Here is a 15,407-nt window from a genome sequence, read left to right on the forward strand (position 1 = left end):
AAACACATTATGAACTAACCCCATAAGCATAAACACATTACGCAAAAAGGCTCTCCGCAAAACATCATAACATAACATTAGGCATAAACACATTAGGCCCAAACCTCATTAGCATAACCACAGTGCGCATTAGGTATCCCCAGCATAAACACATTAGCGTAGATACCATGGGCCTAAATCATTCTTTAGGCAACACTCCTAGTAATAGCCACATTACGGAATTCGGTAGAGCCAGGCGCTATACCACTGTCGCCAAACTGCCCCCAGGCCAACTGGCCTTCTCAAAAAGCTTGAATGCCCTATGTACCAATGTCAGGGCCGGCTGCCAATTCTGCAGAAGAAAGTGCGCACAGGCACTGGCTTGAACGTTGCAGCTGCCCACTACTTGCTGGGCAGCTGTTGAAACTCTTTGTAGGCATGAGCACCCTGGGGGCCCTCTAAACAAACATGCTCAATCGTTGCAGTGGCACGCTACGGGCGCGCCACTGAGGAAACTGGCCCCAGCACTGGGGAAGAACTGGTCCCCAACATTGCTGCTGCATTCTCTCAAGCGGGGCAGCTGGAGGAAAATGAGCCCTGGCATGCAGTGCCCTGAGAGCCCCACTCCGGCACTCTAACTTGCCAACTGCTTCCAAAAAGCAATGCCCCCAAGTCCCACTACGGGACTTCTCAAAAGAAAGAGAAGGTGCTCTGAAACGTTGCTGTTGCCCGCTACTGCGGTGCAGCTGAAGGAAGCCAACAAGCACTCCATGCCTCGGGAGAGCGTCCCCAAGGGGGAGGCACAGATTTTGCGCCTCAATTACACCCCCCCGATACACAATACAGTCCCACTCACTGGGGCTGGTCAGGACGCCTATGATCTCCTCTGGTGCAGCACACCACGGGAATCCAGCAAGGCTCAGCTGCCGTCACTTCCCTCTCTTCAGGTGGCATGCGGGGCTCTCTCCAGGCATGGGAACCCCGCCGACGATACCACCTCTCCCCTTCGCCCGGTCACGTTGTCGGGACTTCTCTGGCCTCCCCAGGACTCGGGGCAGACGCTGGAGATCCTCTACAGGGTGTCCGGGGCTTCCCTCAGCTCTCGGGAACGGCATGCACTTCCGGGTCGCCTTCTCCTTCTGCCGCGCTGCCATTGGCGGCCGTGGCAGTCTTCACCTTTGGCCGCGCTGCCAATGGCGGCTGCGGCAGCCTCCTCCTCTCGGCCCCGCCCAGCGACAGGCATCTCGCCTGCCTTCCTGGTAGCTGTGGATGGCTCGGGCTGTGGCAGTGAAACGCGGGGTGGGCTCTCGCATATTTCAAATAGCGGAGACCGGGGGTAGGCACCCGCCAAAATATCGCATAAGCGGGGTGAGCACACACATATCCAATAAAGCCACAAAGCAGGAAGGGCACCCGCCTAAATAGCAGGAGAGCGGGGTGGGCGCCCGCTTTCCTAAAAACAGTCAATTATAAATCCAAACACGGGGTGGGCCCCCGCAATGATGCCTGTATCACGGGGAAATCCCTCTTCACAGACGGCAGCTCAGTAATGCGGCAGCTCAGTAATGCGGAGCATACACGCTACTCTTCTTGGGCAAATAGAAGGAAAACCAGCACAGCGCTCCCAGGGTGAAAAAAGCAGAACAAGCTCCTCCAAGGTCCTGGAGGATCACAAGCAAAAAGGGTCCCAAAAGTCTTTTAGGAATCAAGGGGGCAATGCAGGGCCCAGGGAGGCAAGACCTCATGGCAGCCCCCCCTGGGCCCCAGCAGCAGCACGCCCGGCAGGAACAGCACACCAAGACTGAACACTTTTATGGGGTCACAGCACCTATATTTATATTACAAAATCCCATTGTGTCACAGCACAGGGCTTGGGGATACCAGTCAGAACTGGTTTAGAGGAAATTTGGAGCACTTTGTTTTGCCCAGCTCCTCTCCCCCCTTTTTTTCAGGTGGGGGCTCAGTGATCAGACACACCACAGGGGGTGTAGCCAGCATTGTGGAGGGAAGGCATAGCCCTATTCAGGTCCCAGGTGCAACTCCTCCCACCCATCTGCATGCAGATCTCTCTATTCATCACTGGGCTGACTCACCCTGTCTCCTAGCGCCACCTACACCCCTCAGCTCCTGTCACTCACAAGCCAGACATGCAATTCACATCAGGCAGGCAGACACATAGTACACAGAAATGCCAACTTCTAAAAGTGACGTTTCTCCACCAGTCACCATAAATCTGTGCAAACCATTGCGCAGAATTCATCCTCACGAGTTCATACATACTAAACTCGCCCCTGCCGCTCCCCTCATACCAGGATTTACCACGGACACACTCGTCCCCAATGCATTCCTATGGGAGGACAGGCCAATCTCACCATACATACACAGAGAGTGCACGCACTTTACACTGGACCACAGTGCTAAAGTGCTCAGAGGCCAACAATCAACACCAGGTTACAGAAAAAGGCTAGGAGAATGCAAAAAGTTTCAGGGTGAACCTGACAAAAGGGCCAAGTCCAACAGAACGTTACTAGCTGCTTTTATTTTGCAACAACTCTGTCCATGCCTTTCACATGGGAACTGTTTGCTGTGTTTGTTCTCTGCCTGTTCCAGGAGTTTATTATGAACATTGTGAGCAAGGTCGATAAACCATGCCCTTTGTTCTTCTGTTCTGGTCAGGCCCTAGCACTTAGACACAACATACCAATGCAGCTGGTGAGAGACTAGCATTTTGATATTACGGGGATTCATGCATGTGAAATACAGACTAGGAGAGGGATCTTTCCAGGGAGAAGAGCAATGCGGTGCCTATAATGTAGATCTACTATCTAGGCACTAAGGTATGGAGTCTGCTAACAAAGCCCAAAGATCTTCTGTTATATAATAGTACCTATTCCTAGCAAGGGGAAGGAGGTTAGGCTGAACTGTCTTTTCTCTATTGTCTTTTCATTATGACATCTCCCCTCATAATATATGACCTTGTTGCTATGCTGTCAATATTTGTATTATGCATTTGTCTGCTTGTTGTGACACGTATACTGCATTATAGAGCATGATAGTTCAAATAAATATTCTCAACTATTTCATGTCTCTGTCAGACTTTACTGTGGACAAAACAAGAGTGCAAGCGAAAGGGTTTTGCCTCGCTACCGAGATTCCTGAGAGTCAGGAGTGTTGTGCTCTTGGGTGTCTAATCATTTGCTTCTCTGTGAGTGTGTAGGAGAGCGAGTGAGACACTATAGCTAGTCTGCCCTGGGGTTGTGGGAACTAAGGTGGTGGGAAGGCTTAGCCCGCAAACACCGAGGTCCCATAATCCTGCGCATAGTTCTGTGTATGTGCAGAATCCCTGCAACAATGTGAAGGCCTTCGTTGCGGACATACTCAAAGCATTACAGTCTATATGATTTGAATTCAGAGAGAAAACCTTTTGAGAAGTACCACTTGCTTGCAGCACTAGTTCTACCAAACACAGTCCACTCTATCAATATTAACAACCACCACATAGCATTTAATGCACCTGGTTCTTTTTCATGGAAATGCTTAGAGGCTAATATGTGAATGCTAGAAGCGGCCTATATTGAAAGGCCAGGCTGGGAGGTGCTGTTGGTGAACGTACAGGAGATTGTCATTTTCAAGGTTTTTTTGGGATAATATGTAACGAGAGACTGAGTGAGTGACTGCAGTACTTGAAAGCCTAGTTACAAACATGTTAACCGTCGAAGACATACATGTATTTCACTGGATATACTTTAAGTGACTATAGGATTTTTTGTTTAGGAAACTGTCCCTTTGGTTGCTGGACGTGACCTCGACTGGAATGAAGAGCTCGCGAAAGCCCACCCCCATGACTGTGTTCCTGTCCTCTCAGATCACCCCCTCTATGTTCTCTATACATCTGGCACCACGGGGATGCCTAAGGTAGGAAATATATATATTTATGGAAACCCTAATGGTCTGTCTGCGAAGTCTCCCTCTCTGGTCACTGTATGCAGCATCCTTTGTCGAGCATGTTTTATGCACTGGCTCATTTAAGTCAATTACCTGCCTGTGTACATAACTCGCGTTACCAGAAAGGGTGTTATTCGAATGAATCTAAATCTCACAGAAAGCTACTTAGTGGAGTTTGAGTTGAGGTGGTTCTTTGGCAATCCTCTGCAGTGTTGTATGGGACTGTTGAGCTGTGTACTTGGAATGCATACAACTAAAACAAGAGGCAATTAAATGGCACAAAGGCATGGAAATATTCTAGAAATAATATGCCAAGTACCCTTGTTTTTTTATTTTATTGAACCCTTACTACTAGTACAATGTGAAAATGAAGGGCTCAGCAGCGACATGGGGATTCTGGGAACACTTGATGATGTGCTGTACCACACCATAAACAATCTACTAAACCAGCTCTCTCCTGACAGGCTTTTCCACTTCCTCTCACAACTCTTCATGCTTTGCCTTTGGAGTCTCAAGTTCTTGTAAAGCATGGTGCATTACACACCAAGCTCGACACCTATAAAGCGACACTTTTCTAAAAGGAAAAATCATTGTTGCTGGAGAGTCAAGAGGATAAGAAGCAAAGACATAGCGCCAAGATATCTAAGCATTCAATCAGGCCATTTGATTAGCACCAAGAAATCGAGACAATATTCCTCCAACTATTTGCATAATCCTTCATCTTTCCACAAAGACCATGCAACCCAACTCTTTTCCCATGTGAACACAGAGGACCCGATCACGGACCATGTAATTGGACTGGAAAGGGGTTTCCGGACCAATCGGGAACTGGACGGACTGTAGAATGTCATATTCCTTACACCCCCGAACATTTCTTCAGATGAAATCTGGTGACCTTTAAGGGTGTTTATAGGACGAAAATGTGCCAGTGTGATATTCTGGATTTCTTTGGTCATTCCCAATTTTCTGGGGGAATTTGGAATCCCATGGTATTACCACATCCCAAAATTACAGCTACAGGCGGCATCTGTAATTTCAGGGGCAGTAATACGAGAATGGTTTTCCCTGCGAGACCCGTGATGGGGCCATGGTGTTTTTTTTTAGTTTAATTCTGCATTTCGCTGGCTCACTCCACCAGATGTTATCCTGTTACTATATTCTACCTCTCTGAGTTTGGAAAGTACCTGTAAAAAATCCCTGTTCGGTGCTCTGCTTCCAGAAAAAAGTGATGGTACTCAAGGGGAGAAAATGAAGAAGTGCCGGTACTCAGTACCAGTGAGTACCGGCCCATTTAAAGCACTGCTTATAATGTAAGTGGGCATTGATAGATGGGTCAGTAGGATTTACTGGAACATCTGTAGTGCCAGTAAATAATACACATAGGTGAAATATGCCTTAAAGTGCAGTTTCACTCCACTGAGGGCTACATAGTCTAGTGAGGTGTCAAACTGAAACATGCACATATGGACCTGGATGGTGATGGCAGTAAAACCACGGACAGCTGGAAGGAGATGCTCCTGATGGACTAAGGACTTTGCAGCTGATCCCCAGGACCAGATGGGTCGCTCCAGTGCCAGTACTGCTGGCCCCCTGAGGACTAGTTGGGGAGGACTTGGGCTCCACTGCCACCACAGGTGTGCCACACGACAGCCAGGAAGCCTTGAGGCCTGAGTAGGATGGAGCAGAAGAGCAGGCTGGCGCAGGGAGCCAGTGACACCAACTCTCCACAATGTGCACCCCTTTTAGGTCAGGGGGGCTGTTGAAACTGTTCTAGGTGGCTTAGGCTCGCTGAAATAAGCAAAATAAGCCCAAGATCAGGAATATTGGCCCAATGTGGCCCGAATTATGCCCCTTTAAATATTGGCAAATTTAACATGCCTAAACCGAGTGATGGAGCATGTTGGGCTCTGTCGTGGCTTCTAAACTTACTCTCAGGGTGGGCCATTGCCCAGGGGTTAGCGTGAGAAGGACTTTACCACTATTGGGCAGAGGGACGTGTGTCTGGCCCCCTACTCCATAAACTGCTTCGGCCTAGGGACTCCAGCCCGCAAGGCCCGAATTTAACAAAGAGTGCTGGACTGCATACACAACCTGGCAAATGCTTGGATGGGGCCTAGGGCTCCATCATGGGCCCCAAAGGCAGCCCCATGTAGGGGAAGGAGAACAGCAGAATCCCAATCCGCCCGCAAGGTCGCGTGAGGGTAAATGAACAGGCCGGCTCCCGCAACAATATTGTCTAGTGTCGGCCATGCAGCGTGCCGGCAGGGTAGTGCGCAAGTGAGCTCCCCATTCTTCCTCAACAGGAAAATATACTCAGGGTGGGACCGGAGCACCCCTCTCCCTAAAAATATATAAATGAAAAATATGTGCAGTGAGAGGTATGCATAAACAAAGCTGCCGAAGCTGCTCATTATCTCTGCATGCTCCCGTCGAGGAGCGCCCTATAATGTTTTTATTTCTGATTCGCCACTTGTTTGTGATGCCCCAACAAAGGGCAGGGGCACCATCAACGTACCTGGAAAGTGTTGTGGGTGGCTGCAGTTAGTGCAGAAGCACCTCAGTCTCCCTATGTCTCCTGGTCACCGGATGGATGACCTGGGGAGACACTTTCAACATTGTTTAAAAACTCACAGGACTGGAACCTTTGCTCTACAGCTCTCGAGTCCAGGGACTCCAGTGGTGGGTCTAAAGGCTGCATTTTGTGTGGCCAAAGGTGGTAAAAGAAAGACTTGGACACATGTTATGTTCATTTGCAATTCTTTATTCAAAGGTTCTTATTGACAGAGACAGTTGTTTAGCATTGCAATGCTTTCTATTACCCATCAATGTCTTTGAATGCTGAATGCTTTAACATTGACTCCTAAGATGTGGTATTGTTCTTATCATTGACAAACCCGAAATGCTTGCCTCAGATTTCAATGTGGTGACCCATAATCATAGCCAGTAGGATTGTATTATATTGCAGGCTCTAGTACCCATTGACAAAGCCAATAGGCTTCTTTTATTTCAAATAACACCCCTTAAATTGTGATGTTCTATCTGGTATAGGTGGGTGGTGTAATGACTATGAGATGTGATTTCAGAAAGTCTTCAAAGGTATTTCCACCAAACTTATGTATATATTTGTAAAATCATGCATACTATTTGATAGTGTGCGTGTAATAAATGTACTTTTCCTTTTTTAAAGAAAAAGCGCTGACTAAATATTGATTTATTAATGTTATTTCTTGCCAGAGAATGGCGATGGCCATTCATTGCTCTGCATCTCTACCCTAAGAGAGTCACGTGCTAAAATAATTGGGTACTTGGATCCCATTAAGGAGACAGTTGTGGACCTATTACTTGTGCAAGCCACTCATCCAGCACAACCAATAACCCAATTTCTTAGAAAAAGCAGTACAAATCTGACAAGGGAAACCCAAAAAATAAACTTAAATAACATTTTAGAGTAAAAGCATCAAGAAAATACAAAGCGATAATCAAAAAATACAGTTCATGGTTGACCTGGGCCATAATGTGATTTCGGGTCAGACATGATTGACTGGAAGTCAGGCAGGTAGAGCAGAGGATGGGTAGGCTGAGCAGGTCAATCTGTAAACATTTTTACCTTCTCAATTTATCTTTTGGAGCTCTAAGTCCTCTAGCAGGGCAAGGTAAGACGTTAAAGCCGCAGAGGGTTCCTTGAAGTCTGACTCAACATTGGTAAGCTCCTACTAAAGCCATTGGTTTTTTGGCACCAAACTCCTTGGAGAATGGTTCACCACTATAATAGGTATAGCAAATTGCCTCAGTCTAAGGTTCACCATCGGACTGGATGACACGCTTTGATCTCAAAATCCAGCAGTTTCTGGAAGATTCAACCAGCCAGGCCTCCATGATACTGAATAACTTTGCCACAAGTTATAACTGAATATTTTGCACTGCGGCAAAAAACAGAGTGTAACAGATCTGATTTTCTTGTCCAACAAGGGAAGATATCTCCCTGGGGAAACGTCAGCACCTTATGCCTGTCCTAAGAAGTTATAAAACAATGTTTTAGTGTACTTGGAGCAGGTAAAAAGAGGCCAACATCTTTATCTTTATAAAGCAGTCCAAGCCCCTGTGTGACAAAAAGAGCCTTCAGTCTTCATTTCCCAGAACTCAGAATGGGTCTTCTTTTCAGGTTTTTCTTCCCAAGTTAGAAATGGTCTGAGGAGGTGGTAGCGAGGTGCAACTCTTACCTGGGCAGTAGCCACTGATTGTGAAATTTCCTATCCTAAACATAATCCTAGATACTCTCTCACAGAATTTCCATCTTTCTTTTAACATTTCTTTTCTCTGCTCACAGTTCTCCGTTCACTGCAAACCTTAACAGATTTCTTAAAACGAAAAACTACAGGGACCTTGTCTCTCCCTTTAAATACTTCCTTGTTGAGCTATGGATTCCTCCTGCGAGAACTAGAAACGGTTTCCCCTGCTTCTGGCATCACAGAAAGAAAATCTATGTTGGCTTTGGGAATGAATGGTACCAAGCCATTGTCTCCGTGAAGGAGAGCTTTATCAGTCAGCCTGAAATGTACCTTCAGTCTTTTCAGGAGGGCTGTGAAGCAATCCAATTCCAGACCAGTTTACTTTCAAGTAGTACAATGTACACCTTTGTAAAGTTATTTTTCCGCTAAAGTTATCAAAATGTACTTTCTCCAGTGAATTATACTTTAAAGCAAATACCTTTCCTGAATGTTACAGTGCACCGTTTTAGTACCACCAAAAAGTTGGTCCATAAAACTGAAAATTCATGGCTCTCTATGCAGAAAGGGCTGAATTCTTATACTAACTTTTCCACCTGGTTTAGAACAGCATTGCTTTCTTATACAATACTAGCAGCCCGTCCCGACGTTGTCCGGGGATGGCCGATGTTCAGTGTTGCCTTTACTTTTTGTTTGCATTAGTAATGTGTGTTTAATTCATCAGCAGGTTTTCATTGAGCCACACCTAATTTTGTTTTGCTGTCCATGTTGAGAGTGTTCCCCCTGTGTGCAAATGTTGTTGTTTTCCAAATGTTGTATTTTGCGCCGCAAGTGCAGCGAGTGTTACAGTGGTCGCTCAGATGTTTTTGCCTGAAATTGCTTGTTTGTGAAAGGGGCTTTCCTTGTTTACGTTTTCGATCCCTTTACTAATGTTTTTTTGTGTTTTTATCGGCGCAAGTACTGGCAGTGTTCCACTGATAACGCAGAGTGTTTGAAATTCAGAAGTGTTTGTGTAAGTTTAAAATTTTGTCCGCAGCATACGTAAGTCTCGTTCATGTTCCGTCAAATGGCTTTCTTGTCTAAGAAATGGGCGCCTCTTTTGTTTACGTTCCTCCCCCTGTGACAACGTTGTCGTTTGTCAAATGGTTAAACATTTGTTATATTTTTGTATCACAACTCGTGTGTGTGTTAATCATTGTGTGTCGTGATTGGTGGGCTGTGCGAAGCAACGCGAATGATAGGCGGCCCTTTTTGTAAGCCTGCCCCCTGTGGCACTGTATTATTATGGAAGGCGCGCCCCTTTTTGGATGTCATCCCACGAAGGCGTTAATGTTTGAAGGGTAGCGCCGACTAATGTGCGAATGTCGAGGCGAGTGATAGGTGGCCCTTTGTAAATACGCAGGATGCACAGTTAAGTGTGTGCCTTGCACAGTGAAATCATTGAAATCACATTTGCGCTATGCACATTGAAGTGTGCGGTGAATTGTGTGCCTTGCACAGTGAAATCAGTGAAATCGTTTGGCATATGTTTATTGTTTGTACTTTGAGCCATGCCCCTGTAAACGCCCACATCTTTTGTTTGACACGCCCCTCTAAACTCCCACATCTTTTCTTTGACACGCCCACGCTAACGCCCACAAGGGACTACTTTCCCACTTTTGGCGTTTTTGCTTTTTTAATGTATATGGTGTCCACATCTATAGCCTATGTCCTTCTGCTACATCTCCCCTTTCAAATGGTGTATTGGGTGTAGTGATTGGTGCAGTACTTGTTGAGTTTACCTGGCTCAAAGGTTTGTGTTCTCTCTTTATAATAGTAGTATAGTTACACACATTACATGCTTCTCTACAGGCGCACACTTCAGCTGAATGTTTAACTTGTATCATCATAGTCTATTAGACAGTAATTATTTTTGAAAATATTGTGCTAAAAATGAATGTTTTATCTCATCAGGTGATTCAAGTTTAGACGTTTTCCATAAGAATATGGTGAGAGAAGTGTAGTGTAGTTCCTATTTTCCCAATAGGCCCTGCGCATTGGAATAACATAAACAGTAGTATCGACGTAGAAGTGCGGATCTTCCAGGCCTCTACTGACTATGCTAAACTTAATTGGGTTTGTTACCAACTAGCTCAGAGGTCACTGGAAACTTTCTTCTCTGAATTGGAAGTGATCAGCTTCCCTGGTATAGACAAGAAGGGATTCAGTTTTCCAACAACCGTGCAACATGATAACTTTGCTCCTCAGATAAGAGTCAATCTCTAGAGTCGTGTGAACAATAGACAGTTATTTTACTCAGTCAGTGGTTGTGCAGATTACTTTCACAATATGTAGAGAATAGAGAGACGGGCGTTTTCAATAAAAGGTAACATTTATTGAACAGTCTTTCTTCTCGTACAAGAGAAATGAATTGCCACAATTGCAAGACTTGTTATGATAAAAAGTACGTACAGTAAGATGAGTATTACGAAATAATACTGTAAAAGCATTGATATGGTTTCTTAGCCATACAATGGTTTAAAATTAATAAAACATATATACATTCATATATACATTAGGCTAAAATACTCAACTGGTGCTTCTAACTACGCCTACCCCAGTGTACCTGACCTAAGCCTAATACTTGGGAGGGGAGTAAGTAAGTAGCTTTAAGTTAAGTTGGTTTTGCCAAGGTTTGCTTCAAGAATTCTCTCTAAGGGTTTAGTCAACACCATACCTCTGGAATAGAATGATGGAGGTCTGGTATCTCCTTTAGGGGGTCGATATCCCAGTCACTCGCAAGATTGGCTTGGAAACGCCGGATTTCTCTGCAGGAGAAAAGACAGTGTCTCTCTCAGCGCGTCGAGGAGGAGGAGGAGGGGCAGCGTCCGCAGGCAGCTTGCATCTGCTGGGCTCTTGCAGGGGACAGCTGTTCAGCTCCTAAGTTCACCACACCATCGTTCGCTAGTTAGCAGCGATAGCAGTAGCGATAGCAGCTATGGTATCATCAGCATAACAGCAGCTTCGTCAGCAGCGATGGCATTGAGGCAGCTAGCGTTTGCTTAAGGCAACGTTGGTAATATTTATACCTGAAAGGTGCCTTGTTTGACGTACGTTTTTGGACATAAGACGTCAATAAAGATGTCACTAGGAAGTGATCGTCTATCAGTGCTCATTAGAGTTCTATTACTAATCAAAACATAGCAAGCGGCATTTTCCCAGGTTGCTGAGTTTTATCTTATTGAAGAACTCGGAGTGTTAATCTAGGAATCTTCGATAGTAACTTCTGCTATGTCATTGCACTAATTGGCTGCAAAGGAAGTGGCAGAGGAAGCAATTCTGAAATGTGGCTCTGTTCGTGTGAGGCCAGAGACGAGTTTCTGAATATTGCATTTGATCGGTTATGCCAATATAGGGAATAAATGGATTTATAGCCGTATAGGGGCATAAGGTCACATTATCGATCAGGGTCCTAGATTAGAACGCGACACCCACTCCACGAATTCATGTCCATCAAATTACTAAAGCTAGAGAAATAAGATGCATGTGTAACATTGCCCACCCCAAAATACATATATGCATTTGAAATAGGCGTATTTGAAATACGTGAAAATATAGGTACTGTACGCTTTTGAAGCATAGAAATCATTCAAAAATTATAGCATATGAAATCAATGAACGATTTTGCAAAAAGAATTACACATGAAATATCTCTGAATACAGAAAGGAAGGGCGAGATAGTTTCATCACATATAAATGCATTGCAATAAAATGTGCTAGAGGCTGGTGTAAATTTATTATGTCTCTAGATGTATTTAAATAGAAGTCGAATCTTCTGTTCTCTAAGAATAGTTCTACTTTAAGCAAAGAATTTTTCGTGCCAGAAAAAAAGGGTGAATATTAAAAAGTGTTCAATTCAAAAGAATTCTTGCTGAACGGGGAAAATAGAGTTCCAACGCTTTTTAGCAGTTTTTGTTGTTCAAAACTGAAGGCCGAATTCAGAGTTCATGGGAACGCTGTGTGTCGGAATGCTTCTCTAAAGTTATTGTTTGTGTTCGGGTGAGAACATCATATCAGACAGGCTCTCAAAGAATTGGTCTACAAAATCAGGTGACAGTTCGACCAAATTCGATAGTGCTGTAACTTGGCAGGTGTGAGAATGATTGCTGTCATCAAAGGCTGGATCAGCAATGTTCACAGAAGGTCGTACCTGGGTGATGTTGCTTTTGTCACTCGCTCCACTGTTACCACCTAGTCGTAGTACAGGAGTCTCAACGAATGTCGTCATCAGGATTGGTAGCCGCTGGGTACAACACAATGCGTGAGCCGTTATCGGACTTAGCAAAGTATCGATATCCATTGGTACTGCTGATGGAAGTGCAAGACAGGTGTCCAACACGCACTCATCTCCGCATAGCATACATCGTAGTACAGGTAAGATGCAGTTTTGCCATATCGGTCTGAATGAAAGGAACCAGGTCATGTTTAGATCTCTCAGCCTGGCCAATCCAAGGACTCTAGTTATTCTGTCCCGGTAGCGCACTGCTAGGATTGTTTCTTTCATTCCCATAGGAGTCATGTCTGAGCTGTGGCTTGCCATATCGAAGCAGGAGGGTCAAAAATAAAATCCCTGCTACAAGTCCCAAAAATAGGGGTATGCCGCCAAAAACAGAGTGGACAAAATTTGGAACGATTCCCAGAATTGCTTTAAATGGTGTTAGCAGTCCCGTAAAAATCGTCTTAAATATGCCTGGGATGCCTGTGGCACTAGACATGTTAAGGAGCTGGCTCAACATTTCTACGAAATGCACGGGGCAATTTGTTGGTAAAAGGTCATGAACCTCCGTAGCTGTCCTTGCAACTAGGAGATCATACGTCTCTTTTGATGACGTTATGGACACTGTTGTCTGCAAAAGCACAGACTTCATTTTGCTTAAAGTATCAATTCGTATAGAAGAGAAATGCAGACTAGGCCAGATGGGAGTCACTATGTCTCCAGGGCCGCACGGAACAATGCTTGCATACAGCATTTGACCATGGAAGTTACGCTTACGAGATACGCTTTTCCTGGCAAAAGGCCACAACATCTGTGATCCGTTCTTAGAATGTAACTCCCATTCGCGAGTTGCATAAAGAAAGGCTCTATCTGCGTTGCAGGTGTGACAAGCTGGTGGCATGAAAGGTTGTTAGAATTACCTTCACAGGCTCCGTGTAAATTAATACCCTGGCACAAAAGTATACCGCTTAGTGAACGTTTACAGTTTTCACCACTAAGAAATACATTTTTGTCGCTGTCACTATAGCATGAATCTGTGTATGGTAATTTCCATGCTGACTTAACATATCCTTTACCTAATTGTTCATACTGGCCAGTAGGTATGCATTCAAGGCACTTTTTAAATCGGAAAGTTGTTATCGGAATAGTGATAATTCCGTGTATTATCCATTCAATGATAGGACTTTCTGACATTGTCAATGGTAATCTCTCAAGTTTTTCGATGCTCAGGATTGTGTAGTCTGCTCCTTCCTGTGCCAAGCTGATTTGTTTATCAGTAAGGTTAAAAATGGAAAACAATGACGTTGTGTTGATTAAACGCCAAGGCACATAGCCTGAACGAAGATTTTGCAGCGTCCAGCCTAATTGTACAATAGAACGTAATTGTGACTGGCCATGCTGTAACATTAGCAAGTCTCTGTCTATTATATCAAAGGCAGAGGATACAATATTGTCCAACGAATATATTCTGGAGGACAGAGTCATTAACCCATTGTCCACTACAGAAAGTGATTTTTCCAAATTAATACGATCAATTTCTCGTATTTTTTCAGCTGTTTCCATTTGTGTGACTTTCCAAGCCTCGTTGTATGCAGCATAGATGCTGGCCGCTATGAAACGCTTTTGACGCTGTTTGCGTGGTCCAAGAATGAAATCGCGCAAATCAGCACCATCTTTAAGTAAAGATAAGTGTTGCTTAATTTCAGCCAGTGTGGATGATCCTAGCCATTCGAGGCAGAGTTTCCCTACACTGTATGTTGTTACTATCCCTGGATGTTGTCTCTGGGAGTATCTAGGGTCTTGTCTGGTCATTTTTAACCCCTGTGTTTTGTTCAGGAATCTATCTTGACAGTTGTTTGTGTCAGTAGGCCAGATTAACCACTTTTTCCAATCAGGATGTGTTCTGTTAAAATGTAAAATTTAAGTTACGTCTATCTCAATATCTGTTGTTACATTCTCAGGTATTGGCTTTGGAATAGACGGTTTGTTAAGGTCTTTGATCTTAGCTAGGCCAAGACCGGATGTTTGGTGAATTGTGTCATTTCAAAACATCATTTGTTCTGGTATCATGCAGGTTCTGAATAGTGCTTCTATGCCTTGTACCTGCCAATCTTTTGTACCCCAAATGGTTTTTGTTTCAATGTTATTTTTCCAATAATCAAAACCAAATGTCATCATTTTTTCATAAAATGCTTCTGAATATATCAATTTAGTGTTTGTCAGCATTGTTTTCATTCCTGTTTTATCTAACAGTTTGTAATAAAACGTTTCTGCATCACTGGTGTTAAATCCTGAGAAGAACTTGAATTTCTCAAAGAATGTTTTAGAACTGCTTTTAGGTGGTGTAGCACAATGTTCCCATTGATTATACTTAAAAACATTTCTAGGCTGTGCAGATTTATGCAAATAATGATCGCCATAATGTGTAAAACAGAACAACTGTTCATAACTAGACGAACCTTGTAAATAATCATGTTCTGTAAATCTAGCTGACATTACTAAATCAAACATCATGTCATTAATACTGTTAAAGTCCCAATCATCAGAGAATGTACTAGGTTTTACAAAGTCACTTAAGGAAACCTTCAGTTGATGAGGATACTTCAGGATCTCGACCGGACCATAGATCTCATAGTCAGTTTTCTCCCATACTACCCCACCGGGTATTGGAATGGCTGTGACGTTTACTGTTGACAGTTCTCTTTTCTTCACGTGGGATGATCTGTGTGGTTTGAGGACTAAGTTGATGTTCTGACTTGCTGTGTCCATTGTACTATATTTTCCCTCAATGAATTTTCCCAAACAATGTACCATGATGAGCCAAAGCAGGAGGAAAAATACACCTAGACCGAACCAGAACTCTAACCATGGGGAAATAAGGTAGATTTCCTTCAGTTGATGAAAGAGTTCCGTTACTTTTTCTTTAAAAGTCTTTTTTGTTTCTGGCATCACTTCGGGGTTACTTTGATCCTCGGAAAAGTTGTCGAAGTCGATGAAATAAC

At 44.1% G+C, this 15,407-nt stretch overlaps 1 protein-coding gene across 2 annotated transcripts in view; it reads left to right on the forward strand.

Annotated features, from left to right (window-relative positions):
• ACSS3 (acyl-CoA synthetase short chain family member 3) overlaps positions 1-15,407 on the forward strand; it is a 1,235,137-nt gene that overhangs the window by 436,266 nt on the left and 783,464 nt on the right. For both annotated transcript variants that reach the window (XM_086919605.1, XM_086919608.1), the window contains exon 5: positions 3,754-3,894. In XM_086919605.1, coding sequence (XP_086775731.1) covers positions 3,754-3,894 — 141 coding nt within the window. The remainder of the gene's footprint in view (positions 1-3,753; positions 3,895-15,407) is intronic.

This window comes from Lissotriton vulgaris, chromosome 1_1 (genome assembly GCF_964263255.1).
Source record: "Lissotriton vulgaris chromosome 1_1, aLisVul1.2, whole genome shotgun sequence".
NCBI lineage: Eukaryota > Metazoa > Chordata > Amphibia > Caudata > Salamandridae > Lissotriton > Lissotriton vulgaris.